Source organism: Girardinichthys multiradiatus, chromosome 6 (assembly GCF_021462225.1).
Source record: "Girardinichthys multiradiatus isolate DD_20200921_A chromosome 6, DD_fGirMul_XY1, whole genome shotgun sequence".
Taxonomy (NCBI): Eukaryota; Metazoa; Chordata; class Actinopteri; order Cyprinodontiformes; family Goodeidae; genus Girardinichthys; species Girardinichthys multiradiatus.
The window spans coordinates 43467718-43481498 of record NC_061799.1 but is presented as its reverse complement, the minus strand read 5'-3'; the positions used below and the strand labels follow the sequence as shown (position 1 = coordinate 43481498).

Sequence of the window (13781 nt, the reverse complement as noted above, 5' to 3'; positions counted from 1 at the left end):
GTCTGGGCCAGCATTGCCTCTTCAGGACATGGAAGACTTGAACCATTGGATTTATTTGATTATGTAACAGTTGAGTGCAGCATTAGCATTTAATGACCAGAGTCAAGTATCCTCACCGAGGATAAAAAACTAGAAAGCCAAGATCTTATTTCCATTGAGGTCTTCCAGGTACCAAACACCTAACCAACGTTTAAAACCAGCAATATAAAACAACCAAAACGCAGAATTATGTTTTTCTTTCAGGTTCGCCACAGCGAGTCTCTGTCTTCATCTAACCCACCTTCTGCATCTTCTCTCACACTCACTACCTTCATGTCGTCTTTCACTCCATCCATAAATCTCCTCTTTGGTCTTCCTGTAGACCTCCTGCCTGGCAGTTCCAGCTTCACATTCTTCTACTAATGTACTCACTATCCCTCCTTCTTACATGTCCAAACCATCTCCGTCTGGTCTCTCTTGCTTTATCTCCAACACATCTAACTGTTCCTCTGATGTCCTCATTCCTGATTTTATCCATCCTTGTTACTCCCAAAGAGAACCTCAACATCTTCATCTATGCTACCTCCAGGTCTCCCTCCTGTTTCTTCCTCAGGGCTGCTGTCTCTGAACCATCTCTGTTCTCATCACCATCTTCTACACCTTTTTTTTGATTCTCAGACTCCCATCATGCAACACACCTGACATGTTTCTCCACCTGCTCCAACCTGCTTTGAAACGCTTCTTCACCTCTTTTCCACGCTCACCGTTGTTCTGGACTGTTGACCCTATGTGCTTAAAATCCTTTACCATTTTTATCTCTGCTACCTGTAACCTCTCTGCTCCACTTGGGTCCCTCTCATTCACAAGACGCAGAATATAAACAAAAAACAGACTCGTACCCAGAATAAACGGCAAAATAATTCACCAATCAAAAATATTAAAACAAAATGAAATATGCACTCTACAAAAAACTGTTCTTACCCATAAGACTTGTGAAGCACAAATTCTATTCAGCTTTCTCGAGTGGAATAATGGTGAGTATGACTTTCAAAGAAGTGCTGGTCCCTACCAGAAAATCCTGAAGTGGAATGTCAGGCCATCAGTTCACAACCTTCAACCCAAGCTCACTTGGGTTATGCAGCAGGAGAATGATCAAAAGCACTCCAGTTAAAAAAAAAAACAACAGAAAAACAAAAAAAGGGTCTTATGGTGGCCTAGTTAAAGTCCAGGCTTCGGTCTGATGGAGATGCTGACCTCAAACAGGTCAATCAACTTTTATGGAGATATTGCTGGGTGTGGCTGCTGATTTTGAAGCTTATAGCACCTGATCAGGAAAAGAAAATGGAGTATAAATATTTATGTTTTTAGATGATTCCCTGTCCCATTGTGTAAATGTTGTTTCTCAGTCCAACCGACCAGAAAAGTTAGGAGTTAGGACAGGCTGTGATGGGTCTCTATGATAAAATCAACCTTAAACTGAAGACAGGTTTTGAGTTTTAAAGATTGATCCTGAAGAATTCCTGTTCCTGTTGAGAAACAGCCTCAAACGGGTCATTTCGTCTTGTTACAGGTTAGCAGCCGACCCATTTCCCTTGTCCAGACACCCACCCGTTTCTGTTTCTGCTCCACCCTTTGAAACACAGATGCCGCAGAAGGTGACTTGGTCATTTCCTGTCCTGTCGGTCTTCAGGGTTTGATTTTGTTTATCAGATCTCATCAGTTTGGCTACGCTTCTCTCCAGAGATCCATTGTCTGGAGGTTGATAGAGGCTGGATGCAGGAGGGAAAACTGACTTTAAATTGGTCTCATTTGTCTCTCTGCAGCCAACCAGCCTCCTTGCTTTCTTCTACCTCCCCTCCATCTCTCCATCCTGCCTTTTCTCCATCTTCTGGCTCTCTATGGGTATTTTACATCCTTTACTCCTCCATTATTTCTCCATCCATCTCCAGTCCTCCTTTCACCAGTTGCTCTCTCCCTGATGGTTGCTGTAATTTGCTCTGAGATGGATGGTCTGTGTCTGCCACCACCCTCCCTGCTGTGTCTGATGGGTCTCTGGGCTCAGCTGTTGGCATCGTTCTGAGAGCCTGTGAGGAGGACTTATGAAGCAGCTGACTGAAAGGACCAAAGCTCCTGGTTTTAATGGGCCTGAAGGCCCGGATATCACCGGGTGAGCGTTATTAGCGTGACCTCCCTGATACGGAGCGGGAGCCCCCACTGGTTCCTGAGGCAGCTTGTATGCAGTGGTTGTACTGGAAAAGGTTCTGGAATCCATAGAGCGTCTTTTGTGACCTGATCAAATAATCGTAATCAATCCTTTATGGTCCAGGAAGCTTGCAGAGATGAGTTATTTTACAGCTTTAATTTGGCTTAAATGTTTATTTCTAACTTTTTAGAAAGTTTGGATTTTGTAGTTTTGTTTCTCTTCTACGGTTATCTGTAACAGGTTTCATGTACTGACTGGAAATGTGAATTTCCTGATGAATTCATTGTTAACTGGGTCCTTCTTTATCTGTAAAACATTCGGACCTGCTGCAGCGTGTCCCGTCCTCGCTGGTTAAATGTTTACGAGGCGGAGCAGCAGGGAAGGTGAATGTGTCCATTTAAAAACCTTGCGCCTGTCAATAAATAACTTTTTATCAGAGGCTCAAAGTGATTCTCACAAAATATGTTTTTCTATACAGGTTGTAAAAGATTGAAATAAAAAATTAAACCGCTGCATTCAGTTAAAAATGGAACACAAGATCAGTTTGAGTCTCTGAAGGATGTTAAAACCAGGAGGGGGTAGGGAAATCCGACTTTAATGTCTCTTAGAAGGCCATGTGTGTAACTAATTATTACAGTGATGATTGAACATGTTAGGTCAGGTGATGCAAGTTTATTTGTGAAGGACCACTTATACACAAGGTAATTCAAGGTACTCTGCAGGAAATTAAGAGGGATAAAAGTATCATTAAAAACAAGAATAACATTGAATAAATACTAAAATGTAAGCTTCACATTAAAAGAAACATAAGGAATAATTGAATAGTTAAGACATAAAAAAGATTATCTGATAATCTTTCACCCTTATCAGAAATTTTGCCAAACAATTATGTTTCCAGTCCTTATTTATATCAGACACAGGTTTCTGTACTTCAGTATACTGATGAAAATATAAAGTTTTCATCAGTATACATATGTGTGACGTTTACATCTGAGGCTGGGGATCCTCTAGATATTGAATAAAAGTGACCTGAGAACGGAGCCTTGAGGAACCCCACTTTTAATCTTCGTTTGTTCAGATTTATAATTTCCTAATAACACAAAGTACACCAGATCTAAACCAGTCTTTCATGGTACCTTGCTGTCCCACCTAATTTTCAATCAGTGTGTTCTGATAAATCAGAATCAGCTTTATTGGCCAAGATTGTGTGGACAAACAAGGACTCTGACTTCGGTTTCATGCGTTCACAGCTTTCTGCCTGCTCACTGTTTACAGTACAGTCCTGAGATTCCGTTATGCCAACAACGAAATCTTAGAAAACCTCGCTGGAAAGCAAATAGATCACTTTTATCAGCAACAAGGAGTGTCCTGCTCCCCCTGCGTGGGGCCTATGGGGACCTTGATGTCTTTCTGTTGAGGGTTGGATTGGGCGGGTTGGTGTTTTTTGACAGCTTTGGGGGCTGTTTTGTTTTCTCGTCTGCTTTAAAGCTTCCACTGCCTGTAGGTTGATTAGGTAACATTAAAATAGGAGCAATAAACAGTGATATCTTTAAAAATATGATTAAATGTGTTATTGTGTGGTGTTATTTGCATTAAGGAGTGGATCTTTATTCCTAATTTCCTGAAGCAGGCTGTTTAATATTCAATAAGTTGTTCTCTGATGGAGTATTTTTAGAGCAGTATTTGTGATTACATGGCTTTGACTGCAATGATTTACACTCGCATCCATAAAATCCTATGTCAAGAAAGACTGCAATGGATTTTTATATTCTTCTTATCATCACTTTTAGTGTTATTGCAATAAATACCACAAAATATATAAATATAAACTGCATGTCCATTGCAACCTGGTGATACTTGTAGAAACGTGCATGAATGCAGAAATCTGTGTGGTCAGGCTGAGGAGGGCTGCAGATTTGACTCTTTATCTCTGTTTGTGCACACAGCCTTCAGCTTATAAAAACCTTACAAGTTAACGAGGCCAGCAGCCACTTCCAGTCAACAAGCAAATCTATAACTATTATTTATTCCTTTATTTGTTTGTTATAAACTCACAGCTGTTTTAGATTTATTTGCTCTGACTAAATATCATAAACTACCTCTCCATATAAAAGCTGTTAACCTTCATCCTAATACAGCTACAGGAAAGGATGATGATGTTGTGTATGAAAGTCAGATTGATGCAGAATCAGAACCCACATAAATCCGAGCGAATGCATCATGACTCTGTAGGCTGACTTGGTTCTACAACCTGTTGTAAATTATATAAGGAAAGGTTGCTCCTACAGATGGGGCCGGGCTTCTGTTTTCCGTGTTCTTCTTATAGCTGTCAGTTTATCAATGAAACCACAGAAAAGTTGGGAAATTTTGAAGATGGTTGAATGTTGATTTCTGATCTTGTAGAAAGTGCATCTTCCTTGTTTCTGTTCAGTTTAAAACTTTAACCCAAACCGTCAACCAGGACACTTTTTACAGGATGCATTCAGTCAGTTGGCTGATAATCAGTTACGTTTAATACGGTTAACCGTTCGAGTGGTCAAATGTGTCACATTTTCAGATTAGCTTGATCATGCATTGGAAGAACGTCTGTAGTTCTCCTTCCCTCCAACTCTTCACAGTTTCAGTCCAAGCTTCTAGAAAATTATAGTTTCTAAATCTTCACGGACATCTTTACGTCAGCCACTCGTGGACAAGCTGACGAAATGTGTCCACATCTCTGTCCTGAAAACTCTGCACATGCCGAGACGTAGTGAGAATGTCAACCGACGACGGCGTGGATGGAAGATGCTGTTTTAGTTTTTATGCTCCTGTCAAAGGCTGAGCTATTAATCAGCCGAGGAGCGTTCCACATTTTAATCGTTTAGATTATGTGCCTCTGGTGGTTTGGGTGTAGATTAAAGCAAACAGCTCTGCTGGGGGAGCTTTACTCCAACCCTGTGTATGTATTAGAAGGTTACAGGGTGACTGTTTTAGTCTGAAGGCTTCTTCAGAAGTTAAGAAATGTACACTGCTCAAAAAAATAGAGGGAACACTTAAACAACACAATATAACTCCAAGTAAATCAAACCTCTGTGAAATCAAACTGTCCACTTAGGAAGCAACACTGATTGACAATCAATTTCACAGCTGTTGTCCAAATGAAATAGACAACAGGGGGAAATATATGGCGAGTAGCAAGACTCACTCAATAAAGGAGTGGTTCTGCAGGTGGGGACCACAGACCACTTCTCAGTACCTATGCTTTCTGGCTGATGTTTTGGTCACTTTTGAATGTTGGTGGTGCTTTCACACTCGTGGTAGCATGAGACGGACTCTACAACCCACACAAGTGGCTCAGGTAGTGCAGCTCATCCAGGATGGCACATCAATGTGAGCTGTGGCAAGAAGGTTTGCTGTGTCTGTCAGCATAGTGTCCAGAGCCTGGAGGCACTACCAGGAGACAGGCCAGTACACCAGGAGATGTGGAGGAGGCCGTAGGAGGGCAACAACCCAGCAGCAGGACCGCTACCTCCACCTTTGTGCAAGGAGGAACAGGAGGAGCACTGCCAGAGCCCTGCAAAATGACCTCCAGCAGGCCACAAATGTGCATGTGTCTGCACAAATGGTTAGAAACCGACTCCATGAGGATGGTATGAGGGCCCGACGTCCACAAATGGGGGTTGTGCTCACAGCCCAACACTGTGCAGGACGCTTGGCATTTACCAGAGAACACCAGGATTGACAAATTCGCCACTGGCGCCCTGTGCTCTTCACAGATGAAACCAGGTTCACACTGAGCACATGTGACAGACGTGACAGAGTCTGGAGACACCGTGGAGAGAGATCTGCTGCCTGCAACATCCTTCAGCATGACCGGTTTGGCAGTGGGTCAGCAATGGTGTGGGGTGGCATTTCTTTGGAGGGTCGCATGGCCCTCCATGTGCTCACCAGAGGTAGCCAGACTGCCATTAGGTACCGAGATGAGATCCTCAGACCCCTTGTGAGACCATATGCTGGTGCGGTTGGTCCTGGATTCCTCCTAATGCAGGACAATGCTAGACCTCATGTGGCTGGAGTGTGTCAGCAGTTCCTGCAAGATGAAGACATTGAAGCTATGGACTGGCCTGCCGGTTCCCCAGACCTGAATCCGATTGAGCACATCTGGGACATCATGTCTCGCTCCATCCACCAACGTCACATTGCACCACAGACTGTCCAGGAGTTGGCGGATGCTTTAGTCCAGGTCTGGGAGGAGATCCCTCAGGAGACCATCCACCGTCTCATCAGGAGCATGTCCAAGCGTTGTAGGGAGGTCATACAGACACGTGGAGGTCACACACAATACTGAGCCTCATTTTGACTTGTTTTAAGGACATTACATCAAAGTTGGATCAGCCTGTAGTGTGTTTTTCCACTTTAATTTTGTGTGTGACTCCAAATCCAGGCCTCCATTGGTTAATAAATTTGATTTCCATTGATGATTTTTGTCTGATTTTGTTGTCAGCACATTCAACTTTGTACAGAACAAAGTATTCAATGAGAATATTTCATTCATTCAGATCTAGGATGTATTATTTGAGTGTTCCCTTTATTTGTTTGAGCAGTGTATATGAACAGTACAACCTGCATTCATTGTTCTCTTCCAACAGGAAACCTTTCGAGTGACCTCAATATTTTGGTTGGAGGAAGAGAACATCTACCTCAGACTTGAGGGATTAACTAATGTTGATGACACATTACCTGGTGACAAAGAGCTGTTTCTTTTTCACAAATAGTTTGTTTGGTCGTAAACTTGCAAAAAATCAGACTTGTGCATACGAATACGTGTATTTTGCATATACAGGTCCTTCTCAAAAAATTAGCATATTGTGATAAAGTTCCTTATTTTCCATAATGTCATGATGAAAATTTAACATTCATATATTTTAGATTCATTGCACACTAACTGAAATATTTCAGGTCTTTTATTGTCTTAATACGGATGATTTTGGCATACAGCTCATGAAAACCCAAAATTCCTATCTCACAAAATTAGCATATTTCATCCGACCAATAAAATAAAATTGTTTTTAATACAAAAAACATCAACCTTCACATAATCATGTACAGTTATGCACTCAATACTTGGTCGGGAATCCTTTTGCAGAAATGACTGCTTCAATGCGGCGTGGCATGGAGGCAATCAGCCTGTGGCACTGCTGAGGTCTTATGGAGGCCCAGGATGCTTCGATAGCGGCCTTTAGCTCATCCAGAGTGTTGGGTCTTGAGTCTCTCAACGTTCTCTTCACAATATCCCACAGATTCTCTATGGGGTTCAGGTCAGGAGAGTTGGCAGGCCAATTGAGCACAGTGATACCATGGTCAGTAAACCATTTACCAGTGGTTTTGGCACTGTGAGCAGGTGCCAGGTCGTGCTGAAAAATGAAATCTTCATCTCCATAAAGCTTTTCAGCAGATGGAATCATGAAGTGCTCCAAAATCTCCTGATAGCTTGGTGCATTGACCCTGCCCTTGATAAAACACAGTGGACCAACACCAGCAGCTGACACGGCACCCCAGACCATCACTGACTGTGGGTACTTGACACTGGACTTCTGGCCTTTTGGCATTTCCTTCTCCCCAGTCTTCCTCCAGACTCTGGCACCTTGATTTCCGAAAGACATGCAGAATTTGCTTTCATCTGAAAAAAGTACTTTGGACCACTGAGCAACAGTCCAGTGCTGCTTCTCTGTAGCCCAGGTCAGGCGCTTCTGCTGCTGTTTCTGGTTTAAAAGTGGCTTGACCTGGGGAATGCGGCACCTGTAGCCCATTTCCTGCACACGCCTGTGCACGGTGGCTCTGGATGTTTCTACTCCAGACTCAGTCCACTGCTTCCACAGGTCCCCCAAGGTCTGGAATCGGCCCTTCTCCACAATCTTCCTCAGGGTCCGGTCACCTCTTCTCGTTGTGCAGCGTTTTCTGCCACACTTTTTCCTTCCCACAGACTTCCCACTGAGGTGCCTTGATACAGCACTCTGGGAACAGCCTATTCTTTCAGAAATTTCTTTCTGTGTCTTACCCTCTTGCTTGAGGGTGTCAATAGTGGCCTTCTGGACAGCAGTCAGGTTGGCAGTCTTACCCATGATTGGGGTTTTGAGTGATGAACCAGGCTGGGAGTTTTAAAGGCCTCAGGAATCTTTTGCAGGTGTTTAGAGTTAACTCGTTGATTCAGATGATTAGGTTCATAGCTCGTTTAGAGACCCTTTTAATGATATGCTAATTTTGTGAGATAGGAATTTTGGGTTTTCATGAGCTGTATGCCAAAATCATCCGTATTAAGACAATAAAAGACCTGAAATATTTCAGTTAGTGTGCAATGAATCTGAAATATATGAATGTTAAATTTTCATCATGACATTATGGAAAATAATGAACTTTATCACAATATGCTAATTTTTTGAGAAGGACCTGTATGACTTATTTCATCAGAAATTTTTTTCTGGCTTGTGCCAAATGCTGTTGGGCTGGATGTCATGATCCGGTGCTGAAGACAAACCGATCGCTGCACCAGAACCAATTTTAGCTCAGCAACATGTATGCACAATTTAATTCAAAGTGAGAGTTTTACATTTCCTGGAAATTTGGACTTTCTGTGGATTTTTCAGGGAGTTTATTGCAGAGCTGAGGAGTATTTAAACTAAAAGTGGCCTCCCCTTATTTGGTTCTGGTTCTGGAAACACTGAGTGAACAGGTCTCAGATGGTAATACCATGGTAATACCATATAAATTAAGCTACAGGCAGCATGCAGATTTTGAAAGGGGGCTGAGAACGGAGCCTTGGGGTTCATCACCTGATTTTTGTCTGCAGAGATTTAAAATTTGCAAATGTCAAATTTACAAACGGATTACGTTGGATTTTTGGGGGAAATGATCTTAATTAAAGGGGTAAAAATCTCATAAAATATACAGGTTGAGGCGAGATACATTTCCAACACTGTGGAAGTAAAATAAATCATTTCTAATTGCTATTTACAAAAACCATCTCACCCCTCAACATATTAGACTTTAAATTAGGTCATTATCTTCTTGTTTTTACTTTCTCATGATTTTTACCTCTGTGGAAAAGGAATTTAAATAAAAATCAAGCATTGTTACAAACAATCGTTGAACTTCTTTGATTCTTTGCTCCTCACCACACACCTCACTGGGTCAGTGAAATTGTAAGATTGTTCATTTGGTTATAATTTCCATCCCATTCACATGGAAACCTGGCCGCTTTATTTAAATTAGGCCTCCTGAAGCTACTTCGGTTCCAGAATGCCCCTTCACCTCCATGTTGGATCTTGTTTTCCTGTGAACACAGAGGCCAGTAACCCGAGCCTCTGCAGGCAGGCCAACATTGGACCAAGCAGAGTCTCTTCTTCGCTCTCACAAAGTGGGGTATTTCCAGGTGATTGTGGTCACACGGACCAAGGATGATGCTCATTGGCTAAACCTGCTGTCCATCGTATGTATGTAAAGTTGGGCCAGCAGCAGAGAGAATCTAGAAAGGTGTGGCAGAGATGTTTTGTTGTTTGATCGTCTTACCTGGTGAGGTGAAAACAGAATCTACATTGTTCTGAATGTAACTATCTTCTGAAGATCTTGTGGTGGATTACTTTCAAAAGAATTATCTTTGACCCTGAGGGATCATTCTCCTGAGGACCACAGCTGGAATAGAACCTGTTCACCTTATGCCGTCTCTTTGTGATATTCTGAGTAGATACCGGCGGGTGCCTCAAACGGAGGCTGATGGAACGTTCAACTATAACCGAGCCACAAACAGACGATGCTTCCTCAGCTGTGGTAGGTCGAACCTTCAGGCAAGACTGAGGGAGGCACAAGGCAGGACTATCCTTTATATGCTAGGGTTTCAAACTCCAGTCCTCGAGGGTCGGTGTCATGTAACTTTCTGATGTATCTCAGCTTCAGAGCACCTGAATCAAATGATTAGGTCATTAAGGGGTCTTCGCTGCATGCTGAGGAGGTAATTCAGCCATTTGATTAATCTGTGCAGGGACAGGGACACGTCTAAACGTTGCGTGAATACTGGTCCTCGAGGACTAAAGTTTGAGACTCCAGTGTTGTGGTTTCAGGTAAAGCTATAATCATCCCGTTTGGTCAGGGCTTTGCAAATATGTCAATATATTTAATATCTAAAAAAAATAAAAACACAAATTCCTAAATTTCTAAAGTAATAATTTCTCTTGTTACTTGTATAAATTGGTACCATGTTAAAGTTGGACCAAAAACAAAATAAGCTGTTGACCATTAGTATCGTCTTCTTCCATGTTTTTTAAACACATTTAGCAATAAGATGCAGAACTGAGTGACTAGTCTGTTAGCAATGAAAAAAACTCACCACTGCCTTCAAAGTGGTTCTGTTGGGTTAGTTTACAGCTCCAGAACCTTTCCACATATTGTGATTATTTATTCATTGCTTGTTGTGTTCGGTGGACATTAAGGTCCTTCTCTGTAGAAATCAATTAAAAAAAGAAAACTTCTCAGGTCAGAGAGCGCTGTGATTTATAGAATCTCTCCACTTTATGTAGTTCTTCTCAGAACATGTAAAAAGGCTGCTTTATTTTACATTTTGCTGCATTTTGCCACCTGCTGTGTGACAACAGGTGGTCATGTTAGAGCTTTAGGTTTGCTTCAATGCGTCCTCAACTTTGTTGCTGGGTTGCAGTGGGATGATGGATCTGATCGGCTGTAATTGCCTCTCCTCAGCCAGCTGAGTTAGCCGCGTCTCATTGTAATTCATCAGTCTTCGTGCTCGCCACAGACCTCTGCAGCCCCGCTGTGCGCCGTGATTATGCCGCCCTCTCTGCAGATTCATCGCCGGACACTAAAATTGATGCATTGCCTCTATTACTGTATTGCAGGCACGATGCCCTCAGCCAGAAAGGACTTAAATGTAATTCAAACCTGCTGTCATTAATTTTCTGCTGTCGGCTCCTCCTTTAAAGCAAACAACTGTTTTCAGTTACCTGCTGCAAATGTGAGACGTTTAAATCTTGATGACCATTCCAGAAGCTTATTGCTACCCTGCTTTATTCATAGGGGAACAAGGTTTAATGTTTGGGGTGTTGTCCTGTTGGAGCATGGGTTCATGTTTCAACCATCTGACCCAGACTGTCCCTCTGGCATGAAGGGACGTTGGTTAGGATGTTCAGGAACCACCGAGGCTCAAGCCTTCCATGAACTGGAAGCTGGTAGAACACCAGTACCACCGTCCACACTAAAGCCAGTTGTACATCACCGTGGACTGAGAAGGTGGTGGCCAACAAAAAAAACCTCAGGGCCAAAAGTGACAGCTGCAAACTGGACTAAAATATACTGCTGCCCACAAGAACAAGCTAGAGACCTTCTGGGGAAGGGTTATATGCACCAAGACTGAGCAAAGGTGAGGCTTTTAAACCCAAGAACGCTGCTCCAACTGTGGAGCACGGTGGTGGCAGCATCCTGTTGTAGGGCTGTTTGGTGGTACTGGTGCTTTACAAAACAACTGGATGGAAAAATCCACAAGGACCTCCAGATTTTTCAGCTTGACCTCTAATCCACTGCTAGATGGTTAACTCTTGGACATGGTCAGATGTTCCAGCAGGACAAAGATGCTAAAACACATATCTAAACTTTCTGAAAGGATAACGCACAATAAGCTCTGAACTTAAGTTAGAATGGCATGGTGTATAATTTGTCCTACAGAGTTGAATTTAGAACATACAGAGGCCATTCCAGAAGCATGGGGTGCTTGATCAACTCTAAAACCAGTATGCAACCCGATTAGTGGTGGAAACCAACCATTTCTGCCAAGAAAACTGATGAAATAATATAAATGATGCCAGAAGTATGTTGAATAGTGCAAAAATGGAGTGGATGAAATTATGACTTCCGCAAATCTTTAAACCAAGGCAGTTTTATTCTCACCCTGCATGCCTGTACCATCTATGGAGCCCGGCCGATCTGCTGTCCCTGAACGCACCCTTCCAGGTATTTTATCTAAGTGCTGACTTGCACACATGCTGCGACTCTGCAGGGACCTCCTCATATCTGCATGTCTGACATTTATTCACTGTCTCAGATCAAAACACTGTAAATAACTTGTATGCTGTAGAAAAATCAGGGGTATTAACCCTGAAATGAGTTGTTTCTATGAGACTAACATCTGTTACTTCAGATGTATCAGTTACCATGGTCAGTTGCATGTTGTGAAGTTGTTCTGTGTGAATTCAGGTCGGGTTTATTCGATTCATCTGTTGAGCTGAGCTCCACCTCATCAAGTCATACTTGACCTGAAATCGAGGCGGAGGCACTCTGAGCTCACCTGGTTCACCTGTTTCACCTGGTTCACTGTGCCAGTGACTGAAGCCTGCTCAACTGCTCTAAAGGAACGAGACAAAGGATCTTTACACAAAGTTTATTTCTGTTACAAGGATTTTAGAAGCGTTTGGATCTTTGATTTCCACTGATGGGATTTCAGTGTAGAAAAGACTGATGTGAAATCAGGCAGTTGACCCTCCAGCCCAAGATCCTTTAGGAACTTAAATAAAACAATGACATCATACAAATTTACTTGAAAACAGAATCTTCAAATATTTCTGTGGAAACATTTCAAATTAACTCCTCGTTTTTTCAGCTTAATTGTCTTTATTTAATCTTTTTGTTGTTTAAGTCATCTTATTTTTTTGTCCACAGCATCCTATACCTCATTTCATTATTTATGCATCAAAGATTTATTTATTTTCTAACCCAAAGCAGCACTATTTATGAATTTGTTGTTCTTGTTTCATTTGTGTATATTAATTTAATTTTCATCCCCCATTTATTTATTTATTTTATCAATATAATTAGGGCAGTATAAATAATTCTAAATGGATGAAATGGCATATATGTCCTGTAAACTCTGATAGACCCAGAGGTGAGTCAGGCGGGCCTTGCTGGGTTCTGCAGCATCTTCCAGATCTCCAGTCGACCCGTCGTCTCCTCTGTGACTTTGGCTTTCTTACCTCTCGCTGCAGAGCCGTGACTCTGACTCATTGCTGCTTATTGACTCACCGGCTGCACCCCATAATACTAATTCATGTTAGTAAGAAGGCGTGCCCTGTCACGACCCACTCCTGAATACAGTGGAAGTCTGGATTGTGTCTGCATGAGTCATGTTGGGCTGACAGCTCCAGAAACCAGTGTGAGTTCTTTAAGTTTGGCTGGAAGTTTGAAGCCTCCTCTAAAAAGGAGGCTTTTAATCTGCAGCGTCTGTTGAAAATAAAGAACATAAGAAGGTGAACAGGAGGTCACGGTCTTCTGTGCTAAGACCTTTCTTTTTGTCTCATATTCCCAGGGGTTTGTGGCTGCTGTGGGCCGCTGAGGCCGAGGTACAAGCGATTGGTGGACAACATCTTCCCAGAGGATCCTAAAGTAAGTTCAAACTTGCAGTGAAGAAGAACCCCATTAACAGCTCCCATCCCTTCCTGTTTCAAGGGCTGAATGGATCTGTTCTGAATTAGTGGTCCAGTTTATTAATATAGCACATTTAAAAATTGCTGCAGGATAGGCCTGATTAACACCAACATATAAAGAGTTCCAACAATCCAGATGGGAT

The 13781-nt window shown here is 42.4% G+C and overlaps 1 protein-coding gene across 3 annotated transcripts in view; it reads left to right on the top strand.

Annotated features, from left to right (window-relative positions):
* efr3a (EFR3 homolog A (S. cerevisiae)) overlaps nt 1-13781 on the top strand; it is a 122456-nt gene that overhangs the window by 41526 nt on the left and 67149 nt on the right. For all 3 annotated transcript variants that reach the window (XM_047367946.1, XM_047367945.1, XM_047367944.1), the window contains one exon: nt 13521-13597. In XM_047367946.1, coding sequence (XP_047223902.1) covers nt 13521-13597 — 77 coding nt within the window. The remainder of the gene's footprint in view (nt 1-13520; nt 13598-13781) is intronic.